Source organism: Juglans regia, chromosome 10 (assembly GCF_001411555.2).
Source record: "Juglans regia cultivar Chandler chromosome 10, Walnut 2.0, whole genome shotgun sequence".
Taxonomy (NCBI): Eukaryota; Viridiplantae; Streptophyta; class Magnoliopsida; order Fagales; family Juglandaceae; genus Juglans; species Juglans regia.
The window spans coordinates 6,207,429-6,227,606 of NC_049910.1; the positions used below are offsets into that span (position 1 = coordinate 6,207,429).

At 33.1% G+C, this 20,178-nt stretch overlaps 1 protein-coding gene across 4 annotated transcripts; it reads left to right on the forward strand.

Annotated features, from left to right (window-relative positions):
* The first annotated feature begins 1,460 nt into the window (after nucleotides 1–1,460).
* Nucleotides 1,461–19,297, forward strand: LOC108996737 (MADS-box protein AGL42-like). 4 transcript variants are annotated; one of them, XM_018972754.2, is made up of 9 exons: nucleotides 1,461–1,620; nucleotides 1,706–1,815; nucleotides 1,922–2,108; nucleotides 14,564–14,645; nucleotides 17,845–17,906; nucleotides 18,010–18,109; nucleotides 18,324–18,365; nucleotides 18,470–18,511; nucleotides 18,896–19,297. In XM_018972754.2, exons 3-9 carry the CDS (start codon nucleotides 1,927–1,929, stop codon nucleotides 19,010–19,012), a joined length of 627 nt encoding a protein of 208 aa, XP_018828299.1. In that variant the 5' UTR covers nucleotides 1,461–1,620; nucleotides 1,706–1,815; nucleotides 1,922–1,926; the 3' UTR covers nucleotides 19,013–19,297. The 4 variants fall into 4 exon arrangements, with proteins under 4 accessions (XP_018828299.1, XP_035550325.1, XP_035550324.1 ...); XM_035694432.1 differs by having other exon boundaries at nucleotides 1,461–1,815; nucleotides 1,902–2,108; XM_035694431.1 differs by having other exon boundaries at nucleotides 1,461–1,815.
* Nucleotides 19,298–20,178: the final 881 nt, after the last annotated feature.

The window sequence follows — 20,178 nt, forward strand, 5'->3', positions numbered from 1 at the left end:
TATATCAAGAATATAAAAGGTGTTATTTATACACCGACTTACAAGTATAAAAACTTTTGCTTTTGACAAAAAAAAAATTATACGAGATTTATACACCTATAACATATACTTAGTATCAATGTTGTATAAAAGTTATTTAGATAGTCACTTAAAGAAGAAAAACACAAATTATCCGTATCTCAAAAGAGAAATGATTTGTACAAGTCTCAAATAGATAAATTCTACGCAATTCTTTTATAAAAAAGTGAATCTCACCTGAAGAAATATAAAAAAACCTATTATCTTTTAGTAAAACCTATTTTCTTACAAAAAAAATTTACATAAAATTTATCTATCTGAAACTTATATCCAGTATTACTCATCTAAAAAACTTATATACTACGGTCTCGTTTGATTACATATATGAGATGAGAAATATGTGAATAATAATGAGATAATTTGTAAATAATAGTAAAATAATTTAAGTTAAGATTTTTATAAATTTTTGAGAAAGGAAAAAGAAAGTTTTAAATATAAAAATTATAAAGTTAAAAATATGGTTAAAATATAATATCACTAATAAATTAGATATTACTTATATTATACTAATATAATTGAATATTAATGAATTAATAATTGTTATTAATAAATATTAAATTTTAACAATTAAGTTAATTTAATATTATAAAAATTATAAATTTAAGAATAGATATTTAAATTTTGAGCTTTGCTACACAACCTCCACCACACTCCACACTTTTTAAATTTTTTTAAATTTTTAATATTTTAAAATTTTTTTTTTTGAGTTTATTCTTTTTAAATTATTTCAAATTTTTTATTCATTATTCATATAATAAATATTTAATAAAAATAAAAAATAAAAATTAAAAATAATGTGAAGTGTGGAGATTGTGTGAATAGTAAGAAGTTGAGTAGATTTTTTGTTAAATTTTTAAAACCAACGGACAGCGGCACCATAAACCAATGACGGACAGTAAAATATCTCATCTAGCACAGGCAACGCAAATTCCAGCTTCACAGCACCAAAAGTCACCATCACCCAATTGCAGTAATCACTACCCCAATGTTGGCTGACTTGCCGTACAATGCGAACCACGTGACGCGGTCTACTCCCATTGGCCGAGAAAAGAAGCTCCTGCGGTGTCGCCATTTGATTGGGTAAATGCCAACGTCATTGTACGATGATATCGACGTGGTGCTGTGACTAAACTTTTCCATGACTTTATGGGGCGCATTGTATTGGAGCTCCACTCTCCACAGAAGGTGGACAAAATATTAATATATAAATAATTATTTTATTTCAGTTTGTCTAATTTCCTTATCTTTTGCTTAATTTCTTTTACCAAAAAAAGGCAAGAGATAGGGATACGTATTTTCCTTATCCGAATCATTTTTGGTAATTTTCTCTTTCTTTTCCTTTCTTATGCTTTTCTTTTTTTTTTTGTGGGTAAGGACTTGAAAGAGAAAAGTCAAGGATTTACGAAAATGGAAAGAAAAGGGTGTGTGGTCTGAGTCTAAAGACTACACATCCATCCATAGCTACGAAGATCTTCTTTGTTCTGCTCTCAGAATCTTCCTAGCTAGGGTTTCTGTAAATTTTCCAGCTTTCGTGTAGCGCTGGTTTGTTCTGTTCGTTTTGTAAATCCGTTCTGGTTTGATCTGGTGTTTTATTTCAACAAAACCCTGATAAGTTTTTTTTTTGTAGTTTCTGTTTTGTTCTGGATTCTCTCACCTTCTGGTTTGGAACTAGTTTTCCAGTCGTTACTTCTCGAGCCAAAGAAGCATTAGTGTTTTTGGAAATTTCACTAGAGCTTGGTGAGATTTGAAATTATTTCATGTTGATCCTTTTTAAGCCTTTTCGCCGATTTTGGTCAGGTTTATGGCATACTGATATGAAGCAGTTTTTTCTGGTCATTTATAGAGGACATGGTGAGAGGGAAGATTCAGATGAAGCGAATCGAAAATACGACGAGTCGGCAAGTCACCTTCTCGAAGCGTCGACACGGGCTGCTAAAGAAGGCCTTCGAGCTTTCCGTTCTTTGCGAGGCCGAAGTCACCGTGATCGTATTTTCCCAGAAAGGCAGGCTCTATGAGTTTTCGAGCTCTGAGTATGTTTCTTAACTTTCATCACCAAATCCTCCATTTCTTTTCGTTTCGATTTTTTTTATGCTGCTTCGATACGTGTAGTCAAATATTTATGTGCATTTCTTTGTATTTTCCCTAGATATAAAAAAATCTTCACGCTTTTGGAATATTTATGACTGCGTGATGTAGCAACAAGGTCTGGGAAATTGTAGTAAATGCCTTGAGTACGAGGAACTTGGCCTTTGATCAGTGTGCGATATATTTCTCTTTGTTTCATCTCTTTCTCCGTGTGTTCGTGTCTGATATCTTAATATTTTACATATTTCCTACGCAATGATCGATTAGATTTCACTTAGGACCTTTTAGATTATCATGTACCTTTTCGATTCCGTCCATATTCACAGATTGATTAAAAGGAAAAACAGCTCTCTAGTGATTTCCACTACTCTGATAGCTTCCCCGTTTTCTTCCCATCCATTTTCGAGTTCCTGAAGTTTTCAGAACTATATATGTTCTCCGCGGGTCTGATTTCTCTCTCTCCCTCCCTCCCTCCCTCCCTCTTCCGATTTTTCGCCTCTTTTAATCTTTGCTGAGTTTCCTTAAGTGTCTCTCTTTAATCATCTTATTATGGAAACTTTCATTAATTAGGGTTTGTTAAAAAATTTGATGAAGCATGGGTATATATAGATATACTGCCAGCCAGTTTTGATTCTAGAACTGGGTAGCCACGTTGCCGTTGATCGTTCTGGTTCAACCAGTGGGACTTTCCCTATTTGGCATGTTCACTGCAATTTCCCTCTCCTAACATTTCATTTGTAACAACTTTTTTTTTTATTTGATCAGTATTTCATTTGTAACAACTTCGGTTACCATAATAGAGAAATTCTGTGATTGGTTCGTATTCTACTTCTCCAAATAGAAAAAAAGCCTCATATTACTGTTACTTTTGCATCACTAAAATAATAATCAAAAGAATTAATTTCCTGTGAGCAGGCCGGCCAGTAAGTAAACATTTAAATAGATTATAAGTTCCTTTTGAGAACTCACAGCCTTTAAGAGCCGGTGAGAATTCACTACTATTCATAAATTTCAACTCACATATCTTACTACTATTCACAAATCATCTCAATTTATCTCATCTCTCAATCCAAACGGGGCCTAAAGCTCATTCATCTGACAGTACCGTGTTTTTTAGAGTTGTAGTACTTTGTGATTGATGAGATATGATGTGATTTTATGGGGGGAAGGGGGGAAATAAAAGAAAAAAAACTATGGTTAATCTGTTGCATTCGCTTTGTGTTGAGAATTTGGTTCGACGCCCATTGTGCTTTTTATGTCCAAGATATCATATCTTGCAAGAGCTACGTTTTGTATCACTTGCGCTGGATATTTCTTAGACACAACAATACATTAAAATCACCTTTCCATGCCATTACAATTCGCATGAAAAGAAGTTAGGAGAACCTATTATATTTACATTCTGTCGTAATTTCTAACTTGTCTTGAAGGGTTATCTTGTTTACGTTGCATGCTCTATATTTAGATAAAGACAACTGTTATGAACTGCATATGTAACGATAACCGTCTCTTTCACTTTGATGAACTGTAGACCATTTTCTGGTTTAAGTCTATGGCTCTCGTGACGGCCTCCTTCCCCCTCCAGTTCTGTGTACAATCACCATGATCAGTACCTTTTCCCTTTCTTGATCTTAGACTTTTTTGTGCCACCCCCATAATTTGTCTATTGCCCCAGTCCTCCACACCACGACCACCACTCTTACCTCCCCCTATCCATTGCATGAAAAACATATATATTGGTAAGGCCTTTATAAAAACACATAGCCGGATCAGATTCATCAGACACCTATACTTCATGTATAACATCCCAAATGAACTTGCTGTATAATCACGAATATTGAGCAGTTGTTACTGCACAACATTGAATTAAAGTTTATAATGGAAAATGTTGAACTTTCTTTGGCTTAGAATTTGGCTCTCCCCAGCTTGAAATCATAACTCCATAATCATGACACATGTGGGTTATGTCTCATATAACATGGCACATAACACCTGTTCAAGTCTTATCAAGTCGTATCACCCTTCACTTGATTTCCGAGCTAAATGTGTAATTCCCACATAGCTTGTGGGTTTTCGCTAAATGGTATCATCTTCTCTACTAATCTTTGGGTTGCTAAGCACATAACCGTCAGTTTTAGGCCTAGTTTAGATAGAGAGATGTTTTCATCTCATCTCATCTCATCTCATTGCAATATCAAAACACCACAATCACAAACACTTTTCAATTTCAAATTTTTAAAATTTTCATCTAATCATTACTTAATTATTACAAAATTTTCAAACTTTCAAAAAAAAAAAAAAAAAATTTTTCAACTTTTTCAAATTTTAAAATAAAAATAATAGTAAAAATTATATTATAACAATATTAACTTTTATAATATTTTTATTCAATTTTTTTTCTCATTTCCCAAAACTCCATAAAGTATTTTAACTCAAACCATTTTTAACTCATTTTATCTCAACTCAAATATCTCACTACTATTTATAAATCATCTCAACTCATTTTATCTAAATTCACTATCCAAATCAGCCGTCTTTGGGTTGGTTTTAAGTTTTAACATTTTACTTTTCCCAATTAGATTTCATGGATTTTCTTCCATAAATCATGTTTATGCAAGAACATTATTAACACAGGACTTTTAACCGAGTGAAAGAGATGTTTATCTTTACTGTATGCAGTAGTATGTTATACCAAAATAATTTATAACTAGTTGGTAAGTTTTTACTTTCACTTTTGTGTTAAGGTTTGGTCTAATTCTTCTCTTGTATTTTGTATCTCTGAATGTATAACATCCTATATGTTAGAAAAACAATGAATTATTTTGAACGTTAGGGGTCATTGTATAACCCTAGTGTTGATGAATTTAGAAATTATAATGGTGCTAACTACTAAGAGACTTGCTTGGTGGTTATCAAGATGAGCTATTCTCATCCCATTTCATATAATTATTACAACTTTTTCAAACTTTTATAGAAAATATAATCAACAATTTAACTTTTTCAAATCTCAAAAAAATAATATTCTAACAATATTTTATTCAACTTTCAATTTTTATCTCATCTCATCTCATCTCATCTGTGTAACCAAACGAGACATACCTTTATAGCCACTCCTTTGGTTACGTACGAACACCTAGCTCCAAGAACTGCCGTTACCGAACCTCCTACACAATCCTATACTCCTCAGTGATACTAGAGTTTCTAGTATTTAATCTAACATGGGAAAACGAGGAGGAGATATTTACGGGCATATCAAAGGAAGCTGCTAAGTAAGGGCGGTTGTGAAGGGACATGATGCATCCCTCCATTTGTTCCATAAAGTGTGCTCATTTCCAGAATTTATTAGAAGGAAGGGTGGTGCCCCTCTTTTAGTCTAATAGAGCATTTGTATATATCTATATATTGGAACAAGCTCTTCGAATTTTAGTGATCATAGTCTCAACTAAATTTTTGATCAACTGGCTAGGTAAATGTACTAACTAGGTTAAATTACCTTACTTGAGTGTATAAAGTAATGATAACTCACGTTCTAGTTAATCATTTGTTAATAAATTTCATTTATTGAATAATATCTATACCGTATATATGCTCTAAGCTAGGACGTTGGGGGTTCCATCAATAACAAATTACCCAGCTACGTGACGAACACTACATGTTAAGAGCCCTTTGAGTACTAAAACTAACCGCAACCAGCAAAATGTTATGATGCCAGAAAAAAAACATAAAACTGACCACAGCCATGGTTTAAATTAAAAATGGATCATTTTTATCTCGATGTAAAAAATATATATTTTTTGAAATATTCTATGTATTTTGTGTGACTGAAATTGTAAACCCAAAGAAATGGGAAAGGGATTATGCTTCATTGAATTTTAAACTATGATATATCATCTGTCCATGTCTATGACTCTCTTAACCTCTTCCTCTAATTCTCATTGCTACCACTACCATTCTCTTCCCTCAACTTCTCAGAAACTCCACTGTCAATTCTCTCGTCTCACCTCTCCGCACCATCATGACTAACACTCTTTCCTGTAATTAGATCTAACTCTAGACTTAGATCAATCCTTGGTACCATTTTGTCACGACTCAAGGAAACACCAATCATATCTACGTTATGCCCAATGGATTACCATCATTCTCGCACAAATCTTTGACCTTTTTGTCAGGATCCATATTATAATGTGATCATGTGATACTGGAACATTGTAATATGGATCCTGACAAAAGGTCAACACCATTCTAATACACATCGACCCCTCCTAGGACAACACCATCAAGTTCAGTCGTAGGTAGTGATTCATGACAATTTTGAATCGGTTACTTTCATGTTGATAAGAAATAATTAAAAATCATATGTATAAAAGAGTATAAAATATAAATTATTGACTAGTTTAAAAAAAATATGATATAAATCTAAATAGTTTCTATGAACATATGTAATTTATGTATTTAACTTCAGTTGTCAACATTTTTTTCCTCATATACGAAGAAGATAAAGACCATTAAGTTATTGTTGAGAAGTTCTACATAGTTTAGGAACAAATCATCCTGAGTTTTATAAGGAATTACTTCACTCCTATTAGACTTTTTATGGGGAGAAATGAGTGTTTCTACATGGTATCAGAGCAGAGGTCCTGAGTTCGAACCCTGACTTTACACTCTATCCCATTTAATTAAATATTCCACGTGTTGGGCCACCTATTGAGAAAGAGTCCGACCTATAAGTGAGGAAGAGTGTTAATATATAAAATAAATAATAAAATCTAACTCTTCCCATCAGTTTAAGCTTTTGGGACAAGTGGTGATTTCACATAGTATATGTGGACAAAGTTTTGTGCATGTTTATAAGGAATGAACAATCCTCTCTTGTAGAATCGGTTTTATGAGATGAGTTAGGCTTATGAATTTCTTCATGGTATCAGAGTAGGTTAACCTATGACTGTTGATGAGCTCCTGCGACCTACCCACAATGATGATACCGGAAATACCGGCCCACACGTGAGGGGGCGTGTTGAGAAGCTCCACACGGCTTAGGAACAAACTCATCCTCGGTTTTATAAAGAGTTACCACTCCTCATATTAGGCCTTTTATGGGGATAAATGAGTGTTTCTATAGTTATAAGCATATAACAAATATAGTATTTTATGCACAACCACAAATTTAATACAAAGCACTTATTCATCTCCTAATCTTTTGTTCAACTAAAGAAAATAAAGAACTAAATGTTTTATCTTTCAATTTTTATGTGATTCTTATTGAAGACAATGATGAAAAAGTTAATACATGTTTAATTCTATCATATTTTTGTACAACAAATTAAAACAAAAACCCAGTTGTTAGACAACTTAAAATAACTATAGTTTGGAATTGGTTGGAATCAATTCAAATTGGTCTACATCGTTCGATTTTAACAGTTCAGTGAAAGATTAAAAAAGACTACTAAAATTGGTTCGGTTTTTGACCGGTTCAGCTGAATTGACCTGAATCGAACCGTTTCATCAAGCCTTGCTTCTTGTTGATGCCATCGCATTCATCGTTTGGTCTGTCATTAAATCACTAGCGCATTCTTTATCCCTTTTTCAATAACAAAATCTGAAAGATGTATTCCTGAGGTGCTTATCTTGAGTTTTGTCTTTTCTACTCACATTATTGTTTTTACGATCATTTTCATTTGGATTTATAAGAAGATATAACATCTTTTGGATTCTTTGTAAACCTGCATGCATTTTTTATGCACCTAAATTTGAACTCTTATGAGTTACATATATGAAATCTACTTTGCATTGCAAACAACTATGGTTTTCTGTTCTATTTTTTTACTCAGTTTTTCAAATCATACTTCAAAGGATTCCTCTGCAATTGCAGATCAAGTATGTTATCGAATGATTCATAAACTTTGAATGGTTTATTGCCTTTTGGTAGTAGAAGAGGAATAGATAGTAAGAAACTTTGATCTGATCTTAATTCAACTATAAGCCATGTGAATGAAAACAACTTGTCTTACCTGTATTTTTTCAAAATGCATTGTACATTGTTTTATCTAGATGTTCCAGATTATGGAAGTTCTCCTGCTTTAACTTCTTTCAGCCTTACTAGTATCAGATCATAAACAATAAACTATGCCCCTCGAAGGATGTTTTAAGTTATACTGTAATTACTAACATGATTAATATAAATGAAATGAAATAAAAAAAAGAGGTCATAGCACTATTATGCCGGATTTGCACAGGAGATGGACTAAAAATAACAGAGTACTAAATTAAAAGAAGGCTGGTAGACCAAGAAAGAGGAAAGGTAAAATTAGCAAAGGGTCTTAATCCAAACATGATTCCACAAATGAAAATTTTACATAATGCGTTATCACCTCACGCCCATCTCACAAATATTAACTTATCCATCTACTTTTGACTGTTTTTCGACTGTTCATCCAAAAGTCAATGGATATTAGTACTGTCATTTTAGCATTTGAGATGGAAAATAATAGGATAGGGTGTAGTATACATAACTCTTCCACAAAACACCTACTTAATTCTTTGTTAACCCTCCTATAAGCTTCTTACGGCCGGTTACCTTTTTTAAAGTGAGTAATAATAATTTAATATTATATAAGGAATAAATTAGAACCTGATAGCTAGGTCTACAAGACAAAGGTAAAGAAACCGATTATTGTCAACAAATAAAGCCAATAATAAACTTCTGATATATGTAATGTCAGAAAATTTCTAGTAACACCTATCGCTAAATCTGCTTAGTTCTAGCTTTGGCGTCAAATAATAGGCCCTCAAACAAATGTCTCCGTATTCATGCTATAATCCTTGCATTCTAAACTTTGTCACATATATATGTATTTTCTTCTGGACATGGAGATAAAATAAAAGAAAACAAATCTTATATATATATATGCTATCATATGAGATTTCGAGCTCAAACTTTTCCTCTCTCAGAACTCTAGAGCTCGGTTAAGGCTCCTTTTGGATAATGAGATGAGATGAGATAGTTTTAGATGAAAGTTGAATAAAATATTATTAAAATATTATTTTTTAATATTATTATTATTTTGAGATTTGAAAAACTTAAATTGTTTATTATATTTTGTGTGAGAATTTGATAAAATTGTAAATTTGTAATGATGAGATAAGGTGAGATGAAACCGTTTCTGTATCCAAATGGAGCTTAAGTTTCTAGATTTCAACAACAGTTGCACCTATATATCTTCATCATGAGTCCATCTCGTTTCAATTTTCTTGCTCTTTTTTATAACTTGAAAATAATTGTTAAGTTTTACCTTCTAGAATTCCCTATTTTGTGTTATTTTTTATCATCTTTTGCAATTTGATTCCTTCCTTCAGTTTGATACCTTTCAATTTGATTTCTATAAAACTTCTCTACTCTCATGCATGACTGGTAAGAAAGCAACCTAATTAGGTATAAGTACTGAAGTCCCATTTCAACAGGTATGCTTAAAGACACCAAATGCAACCACTGTGTCTAGGAGATGTCTAATTTTCAACATATTAAAGCAGCTTTTACACCAAAAGATTAATTAGCAGGTTCATCCATCCTTTTTTCCCACTAGGTAGAAGAAAGATATTTTTTTTTTGTTAGGAGGCACGTAGTAAGTAAAAGTGTAAGGTGCATGCATATTTCTATTACATTTCATAATCGTGAGTGGGCTTGAGGCAAGTTAAGTTTTAATTTCACTTATTTTTCTTGATCCTTCTCGTGGGTGTGCGATGCACCTATCGCTTACCATATGAATTCAAAGACTTCATTTTTCCCTTTATTTGTTTCTCTCCCTCCCTCCCACGTTAATGACTCCATGCATTTATGGTGTTTCAGATATAAATTGAGACATGTCAAATGTATCATTTAGATCTCAAGATCTAAATAAGATCGATCCTATCTTTTGGCATCGGTGACGTATGATTAATTAGTCTGAGTTATTGATTGGAAAATGCTATTATCAGCTAGTTTTTTCCCTTGGCTCGCATTTGGTCTAGGGAAACTTAATGTATGCTTTGCTTGTAATACATTCATTTGGATTGCAAACATGTATGGAATAGAAGATAGAACAAAACTATCGCACAAGAAAGTAAGATTTACATTGTTTGGCATGATAGCCTACGTTTATGACCAAAGACAAGGAAGAATGATACAAATCTACCCCACTCCCAAACATTAATACACCGAAAGCTCCATTTTCTCACAATGGGAAAACTCAATCTCTCTGTGTGATGAACCAATGGTGTCAGCCACTTCTGTATATGCTATATTCTAAAAGAGTTAGTGAAAGTTAAAACTTATAGTTTCTTAGAATTACTTGTAAAGTTCGGTTCCACCTATTAATTAAATATTCAATACGAAATTGTGCAATGCCTTTGCAAAGTCACCCTCCAAATATGGGTCTCAAATGATTCAAAGTTGGACAAGTTCTTTCACCCGAATCTATGATTTTCTCATCAGGACCTTCATTGCATTCAATCCTTGTTGCACATACCATTGTAAGTTGTCTTTGATATATACCAATAAATTGTCGCAACCCTAGAAAGCATTTGTCACATCTTCACAATAATCCACAATGACCGATCAAAGTTACAATTGAAGCTTTTTAACCTCGAAAAAACCAGCGTGAAGCTTAGTACTTACATGTACAGTGTCATCACAATCCTTTTGTTATGATCTTGAGGGTTAAAAGTTTAATCAAATTAGTATCTAACAGTCGTAGGGCTTTTGGATCAATGGTTGGGTCTTTAACAATTAGTATTAGAGCAGGACCACGTCAAGGGTTTAAGTCACGGAGGGGGCGACCTATAGGCTAGATTAAAATGTCTTGGTACTTTGTATGGGTATAGTGTTAAGTCATTGAATACTGATAGATGAGTGAAGCCGCCAAAAGGGAAAATGCTACCACCGGGTTAGTGTCGATAGAGTGGGCCGCCGTGGACGTCGAATTCAAAAGCGTGGTGGAATGTTATGATCTTGAGGGTTATATGTTTAACCAAATTAGTATTCAACAGTCCTAGGGCTTTTAGATCAATGGTTGAATCTTTAACAATTTCAACCTTATGAGGGACGACATAACAGTTTGAGGCATATAATATTCCCCACTCAAATACTTAATGCTCGATCTGTCCTTCTATAATGTCTTAGTGCCTTGTGCAATTACTGGGTCAATTGTGGTGGTACCCCTTTACCATTGCCTAGGAAAAAGCATTAGCATATCCATGTTATATTTCGAAAAGATCAACACAAGCTTATAGTTGAAGGTCTCTAGAATCACTTATATAGTCTGTTATAAGAGCATCCCCATCCGGATGCCTAAAACACTATTATCTCTAAATTATAGGAAAAATTTTAGGGAAAAGCTCAAAAATCCCCTCCCATCCCATTCCCTATTTTAGGATTTTGATTTAGGAAATGAATAGTGGTTCCCTAAATATAGGGAACTACTATTCATCCCCTAAATAATTTTTTATTAATATTTTATTTAAATAAATAAAATAAATTCTTTTTTCAATCAACTACATTTTCTCTTATACTCATATTTATTATACTTTTAAATAATATTTTTAAAAATAATTTAAATAATTACTAAAATATAAAAATAATAATTTTAAAAATATTATTAAACCCTTAAAAAGATAATTTAAATTTTTATTTAAAATATTCACTATAATAATAGTTCAAAACATAAGAAAAAATATTAAGTAGTGAAGTTTGAAAATGGAAGTGAGAGAAAAAAGTAATAAAGAAATAATAGAAGAATATTATTTTAATAGAATAGAGAAAGGATAGGGAATGAGATGTAGAAGGTTTTTTAAAAATGAGTAAAATTTAGGATAAAATTATAGGGAGTGTCCTTTTTAGCTAAAATTTAGAGAAAAATTTAGGGAATCGGATGGGAATGCTCTAACTTGGTTATGCAATCATCCAATCCAAAGTGGAGCTTAATCATAATTTGGAGAATTACAATCACCCTTTCTTGAGTCTTTTATATTCTCATTAGGTTCTACATCATTATGCAATTTGATACCATTAATCATAACCCAAAGAAGCACTAGCCACATCTGCATTGAGGAAAAAGAAAGGGAGTACTCTAGCTAAGGGCCCATTGCCCCCTATCCCCCTATCCCCCCATCCCTCACCCTCTTAAATCTCTAGATTAATTTGTTTTGGTCCCCATGCCAAAATCAACTAGTCCCACAAAGCTTGTCTTAATAATTATAAGCTGTCTTCTTCAAGTAGGAACTATAGCCCATTTTTTACGTATTTATTAATATGGATTAAATTATTCTTCAAAACTAGGTTTAGTAATACTATGTGGGGACTTGGACACTGTAGTTTTACATGGGCCATGACAAGAAAAGTAACAATCTCCCTACTACTCACCCCTATTTATGTGTATATACAGTATATGCATGTCTGCATATAGGAATGTTATGTATATGTATGTGTACGTGCATCTTACATCTTAATTTCAACTATTGCATTTTCTAGATTTGTATTTGAAAATTCAGTGGAACATATCCCAAATACATCTAGAGAGAATGAATTAGTCTTTGAAAAAAAAAAAACACAATGGAATAATTATCAATTTAAAAAGCTATGGAAAAACATGTATAAGCAATCACAGATATAAAAATCAAAATCAAAGAAAGTAGTAAAAATAATGAACATAAAGATTTTGGTTATGAAAGGAAAATTTTATGAAAGATTTCTTCAAAAGATAAACTAAAACCCGATCTGGGTGCTGATCAGTTTTAGCCTATAACTCGTCTATAGAAGAATATATTGCGTACAATCAATTTAAGATTTTGCAAAACATTGCAGACTCAAACGCCAGACTATAATCCTCGTAAATGATCCATTTGATCTTTGCCTGCAACATTTCTCAGTCACAGAAAAATGTTTCCAAACAATATAATTCCAAAATATTGTCAACCAAACAAAACCAACATAGACATCTGATCATTACAGGAGAAACCATAAGAAGCCTGCTCTATAACTGAGGCAAACTATAATCAAAAGGATCATTTTGGTAGAAAAACAAAAAGGGTTAATTACACTTTGCCCTCTTGAATTTTTACTCAACTCACAATGTGCCTCTGAAATTAATAATTGTATCAAAGTGAACCTCCGAACTTTCAAAACTTCCCAATCCCCCCCTTCCGTCTACCAGCAGCGTTAAATCTAACAGAAATTCATTGCACATGCTGTTTATGTGCATAACATTCACTGCAAAGATGTAATTTTCATCTAATTTAATTATTATCATTGACCATATAAAATATAAAATAATATATGAGATTTGATGCTGCTGGTAGACAGAAGGGGGAGATTCGGAAGTTTTGAAAGTTCGATGGTCCACTTTGATGCAATTATTAAGGCACATTGTGAATTGAGTAAAAGTTCGAGGGAACAAAATGTAATTAACTCAAACAAAAATCATATCGTTGAAGCAATTCAACCCTGCAATTTTTTTTTTGATAAGTAATTCAACCCTGCATTTTAACTCAATAACAGCACAAAAAGCAGACCCTATAACACTACATCCAGCACAATTGCTGTGGTAGACCTTGCCATTGAAGCACTCAATATTCTTTTTATATTTAAGTAGCTAGAGTTCAATTGGACATTTAGGACTCAATCGGGACACACATTGTGGTGAGATTGATGACCTTCATATTTTTTTTTTCTTTCAACTCTTTTTAGTTCTTCTAACTACTTAACCCTTTCTTGTACCATGATATGTGATAAGGTTGCTTTCACTAGATTCCCTTGAAGTGATGTATATCAGTACGGTTTGAAATCTTCAATGCGAGGAGAATTTGCCTCAAATGTCTAAGGCATCTAAATACTTGAGGCTTTCATCTTTTTTTCCCTGATAGGAGGGTTTCCCTAATTTTATGAAGATAACTGTTGTGGATCAAGTTGAATTCTAACAAGGTATCCATGCAAATATAAAAAATGAGCATGACTACCTGCTCTTTGCATAAAAAGTTTTTTTACATTTATTAGCAATTGATTAGTAAGTAAATTATATGCTAAAAAAAGTAATAGCATTTGAAAATTCCAGTAACTAGAACGTTTTATGCATTATCGTTTGGATAACATTATAAGTGGATTAGAGGGACACATATAATTTACATGGGATTCTTAATTACCTTTGACCCATTAATTGTGAAGAACTATAAACTAGATTTGAATTTTAGCCACGATACGGTACAGAAAACTTCTCTGGTGAATTCGTTACAACTTGGAAGCTCACATGTCCTATTTCATTATGGACATATGGGTACAATTTAGTTACATCATGTTACAGAGTTCCTCTTTTTCCCCCTTTAACAAATAAGTTACTTGTAATGATCATAATATCTTTTGCTTTTGAAACTTCAGCATTGAAGAGGTGATAGCACGATACCTTAACCAGGTAAAAGGTGGGCAAAACAACAACATTGCAGTGCAACAATACATGCAGGTAGGCCTTCCATCTCGCACTTAGAAAATATTCGGTGTCTTATTATTATTGAAAAATAACGGTATTTGGTGCTAAATAATGACATTATAAATTATTAAGATATTGTTTAGGCATGTTCTAAATCCCGCATACATTGTTAGGTTGAATTGAGCTTAAAGATGATTTCAAGAAACTCCAATATAATTGACAAATAGTCTTTTGGAGGAATCATATTAATGATTACAGGTAGTAATTCCCGTTGTTCCTATGAATAGCTCTTTTAGGATATCATGCAGATGTGATAGTGCGTTTCCAAATCACAAAAATTTATGCCACGTGAAGAGTGGAGAGTGAGACAACGAGAGAATGTGGAAGGTGATGTAATGAGAGACTGATTGTACCGCACTATATAGGGCTGATTGGAATCTGCTGACATTCCTTTAATGGGTAGCCGGTTGGACTTTGGTAAAATTATGGTATCTGGTTTGTTCTCGTGGAAGAAATTGGTAAAATTATGGTATCTGGTTTGTTCTCGTGGAAGAAATGATTCGAGTAACTACATATGCTTAATGTTCAAGGGAAAGTCACTGATTCTGATTACTTCAAAATAATTGTCTGCTGGAATTGTTTATCAGAGGCTAAAGTACTTTATCATCTAGGGAATTTAATGACTGAGAGGGAAAGGGAAGGAGCGTGTTTTAGAGCATTGTCATTGGCTTCATCAAAGCCATCTTCAAAATTTGATAAAAAGTACATGTTTTTCATAAATTCAAAACCTATCTATAACCCCACATTGGAATAGCCATTAGATTAATCAAAATAATAATATAATATTATTTTTTTAATAATAATATTTTTAATTTTTTTTTCATATTAATAATTTAATTTGTATTTAAATTATTGTTTCTCAACTAATTTTTTTCCTCAACCTAATAATCCAACAAACACATTTTGTCAACCCTTCTTTTACCCAACAATCACATATATAATTTTTGAAACCAACAAACATATTTGTTTAAATGATTGCAAGAAAGCCTTTTGTTCTGTTTGTGATTCTTTTCATACAAATGACCTTTACCCCAGTGAAGCAAGTGTTTTGATTACCAACCAAGAATTAAAACAATGAGTATGGAAAATACTCTTTTACCTATCAAGAATGCATTGTTGCAAATTCCAGGCCATTGACTTGATGATTTACATGACTAAATACAAAAAATAATGAGTATGGGAAAGACTAAATGATTGATTTCATCTAAAACTAATGAGGGAAGGAACTACATGACTAAATACAAAAAATAATGAGTATGGGAAAGACTAAATGATTGATTTCATCTAAAACTAATGAGGGAAGGAACTAGAAGCTGTATCAAATCCAACTTTGACCCAAGCTAACTGAGATCCTTCTTGCCAATTGCAGTTGAAAGCTCCAAAAGAGTTGGGTTTAGTCCAATACTGGAATCAATTGCTGCATGAGGATATAGATATTGAACATCAGCTGAGGTAAATTATTCCTAGCAAGTAAACCAAATTTCAGTGTGCGCATCAAGAAACTAAAAAAGCTTCCAACAACTTACTAAATAGATACGAACTTACCCAAACCAATAAGGCCCACAACCAAGCAAACTAGGGCACGCCCAAAACACCACATCCTAAACACCACATATAGGTATATTCACAAATAAGCACTATAATCCCAGCCAAGCAAAGCTAGAGACCAAGATATTCGAAGATCACTCCAGAATATCTAAACTGAAGTCAACTCTTATCTTCAATTGCATTCAAGGAAGAGATACAAACGAACAAACAAAAGAATATCATAAGCTCATCAATTTTTTGAAGTTTTGATTCATTCCCTTTTCAATCATACCCGTACAGCCAATACCTTCCCACAAAAATTAATCTCATCTCATATGGTTCCGACACGTTCAAATCCCAACCATTAAACAATTTCAAGTTGACTGACTAGTTGTGAAAAACATTGAGTTTCCTAAAGTCTTACATCTGATTAAAAATAGCAACATTCAACCAAAGAAATTAGAATTAGTTTGCACGGTGTATGCAGCGAAGACCAAAATAGCCTACGTACATTGCGGAATTTAACAAAAAAATGCTCGAAACTCATTTCCTTTTACTCTCATTCCAGAACCACGAGTATCTAAACGAAAGGAGTTAATCCAAAGAAAATTACCTTTGTTTCCGTGAGTACTGGACCTAGAGGAGCTACAAGTGACCAAATCTTCTTGGGTTGGACTGTGGAACGGTGGAAGCTTGGTCGGTTAGGGCTTGTCAGTTTGGTTGTATTTTTGAGAGAAAATTGCTCAGGAAAACTGGAAAAATATTTGTAGCAGGAAGAGAGAGAATTAGAAGGAAATGGAAGAAAATCGCTTAGGGAAATAGAAAGACAATTGTTGAGGGAAGAGAGAAAATAAGAGAAAATCGCTCCACTTAAAATCGCTCGAGGAAACAGAGAGACGATGTTGAGGGAAGAGAAAAAATTGGAGAAAGGGAGAGAGAGAGTGAGAACGTGGGGGACAGAAATAGAGAGAAATACGTGGGAAAGAAACTGCGGGTAATTGGATGGAAATTAATGAATAAAATATACGTTTGGCCTATGAATAGTGGCTCGCCAAATATGACGAGGGAGAGTGATTCACTGTAGCTCAAAGTTTTAACTTTTACTCTTAGGGTTGCTAGGGGGTGATAAAAGGCAGATTCATGGTGCCGTGAACAGTATCCTTGTGAAGGAGATGTAGGGTTCATTTCTAAACAAATAAAGTGAATTACTCAACATATTTCAAATGATCAAGTTTGTTTCTTTATATTTTTGGCAACGATATGCCTTCACACATCGGGAGTGACGAGCTGGAATATCTTTAGGCTTGACTTCGTGACCATGAATTTTGAAAGGACGTATGCTGACACTTCATCTCCAGCTATGAGAAATAGAACAGAAGGATAAATATAGTAATATCAATTTTGTCTTTTATGTATAAAAACATTAAACATATAGTATAGAACTGGTCGTTAATTGCTAATTAAGACGGATGTGTCTAGAATTATCATGCCAAATCAGCTCACCGTTCTATGAAAATTATGTTGCAATTTGGGTACTTGAGCTTGATGTCAAGTTTAACTCAGAGCTTACGACTGCTCAATTCCATAAACAACACAAATCAGTTGCTTGCTTAGTCCTATTGTGACAAAGAATTCCCATATGCAGCAATTGATGCGTGGCAGTGCAAGCATGACAAAGCAGATTGAGCTTCTTGATGCTTCTCAAAGGTTATTCTCCTGCTATGAAGCTGCTACCCGCTGCATTTGTTACTTGGAATGTTAGTCTCGGTCTGATACGGAATTTCAACACTTTCAAATTTGCTTGTCATAGGAAGCTTTTGGGATATGGTTTAAGTTCGTGTACTTCTGAGGAACTTCAAGAGATCGAGAGCCAGCTGGTGCGAAGCTTATCCCGTATCAGGGCAAAAAAGGTACGCGATTACTACCTGATCTGAACATGGCTTTCTTCTTAAAATTTTTATCCGTTTGCCATGGAAATATGGGATTAGGAGGTTGAGAGGCCGGAAAATTCTGGTTGTCTTTACACTAACCTGCATCTCGAAATTCCCAGCAATTACCAAATATATAATTAGAAAATGAATATTAAGAAAGCTAACAAGCAGAAAGAAATGACCTACATTACAGGCTCAGTTATGGATGGATGAAATAGAGCATCAAAAAGAGAAGGTATACTTTCCATGAAGATCAATAAATACGTTCTATTTTAACTATATATCGTCGCCAAAATATGTCTTAACTAAATTTAATGCATGCATTCTGTTGAAATTCAGGAGAGGCTTCTGTTAGAGGAAAATGCAAGGTTAATCGAAAAGGTGAGCCTTCAAGGGCTCTTGATCTACTCAAACCTGCCACAACTTTTGAAGATGTTAGCTATCAGTTTACGTGTAACTTGTTTTAACAGAAGTGCATTTTTTTTAATTGGCTTCCATTAATGTGGGATATAAACATGAACAAAATTTCCAAGACCAAAATTATTTTCTCCCCTTCATGCTTTCCAGGGCTAAACTAGAGCTAAAAATACTTGATGTCTGTGGAAAGATAGCCTTTCCAATAGGCATCCCTTCTAGCAAATCAGAAATCATGCATGATGATTGATATACATACATACATACATATATATATATATAAATATATATTTAGTATTTAATATTTCCCAAATTTATGACACTTACTGTGGTGCAAAAACTCAATGGCAGTTACCAGCTCAAGGGAAATATATTGTACCCTACAGAAGCCAAAGTAGCCAAGTTTCAGACAGAGATCATGTGGAGACTGAATTGTTCATCGGACTGCCAGAAATGCGCTGCTCATGAAAGAAGTTTCGGCATCTGCTCTTGATGATCATGTTCTCCCAAAAATTTGAAGATTAATTCTCGAAATAAGAGGAAATAATAAACAAATGCATTGTGTGATTGTATAAACAGCTTGTTCATCACATATTTGTCCATGTCAAGTTCATAATTAATAGTACTGTTGCGTTCTATATATCATATGATTTCAGTACTGTAAGTAATAATATATTAATCGAGGGAATCACCAATCTGTAATAATTTTCATTCATTATGTTAATTATTAATCTTAGTGCTGATTGAGACAAATTAGCATACATTTTTTTTTCTTGTTTAAAGTTTTTATTGCGTTACATTGGAAAATAACATGACTAGGGAAAATGTTATGAAAACTGATTACAATTTACAGCTAGATGGAGTACTTGTAAAATCCTGTCCTGAATTGTTAGGGCGCCTACGTTAATTTTTATTTTATTTTTTTTAAAAAAAACCAGTCCATCCCGTGTCTATAAATAACTTTTATATTGTAGATCCCCCGCTCATCAGAAGTGATTTCTATCTCCGTTCATATATTTTTATTAGAGGGAACACGTGAAAATGCAGCTGTTCATCTCGAATATTTGCATAACTTCAGCCATATACATCCATAACCCTGGCCATTACGTACTTTGACAGAGGGAGACAAGCATGCAGACACAGAGCACGTTCGGTGAATGAATGAATGAATTAATATATTTTGGTTGGCTGCTTGCATTTGTAAAGGAGAAATATGAAAGATGATACTACAAGAAAACTGCTTATTTGTGGTCAGTTAATTTCAGCGAAATGACTATTTACAGCTAAAATGAGTCTGTTTTGGTCATAAATACTCTTTTCGCTGCAATTAAATAACTACAAAATCCCATTTTTCTTATAGTGTGAGAGAAATATATACCTATTTTATATCTTTAAGAATATATTTGGGATAGAAAATTTTTCATAATTAATTTCTTTTTAAATAAACTTCTTCCAAGGGTAGCCAACCACCTCCTAGATAGGTTACCCTTGGATACAAAAGTTCGGACTGGTTTGAATTTAGAAATGAGATGAGATAGTTTTAGATAAACGATGAAAGTTAAAAAAAAATTATTAGAATATTATTTTCTAATATTATTATTATTTTAAAATTTGAAAAAGTTGAATTGTTTATT

Excerpts from the sequence above, each read along its gene's own strand:
- LOC108996737 (XM_035694432.1), top strand. The coding sequence starts at position 1,927 with ATGGTGAGAGGGAAGATTCAGATGAAGCGAATCGAAAATACGACGAGT. Across the intron at positions 18,110-18,323 it reads CCCGTATCAGGGCAAAAAAG|GCTCAGTTATGGATGGATGA; the intron begins GTACGCGATTAC and ends CCTACATTACAG. Across the intron at positions 18,512-18,895 it reads ATGCAAGGTTAATCGAAAAG|TTACCAGCTCAAGGGAAATA; the intron begins GTGAGCCTTCAA and ends ACTCAATGGCAG.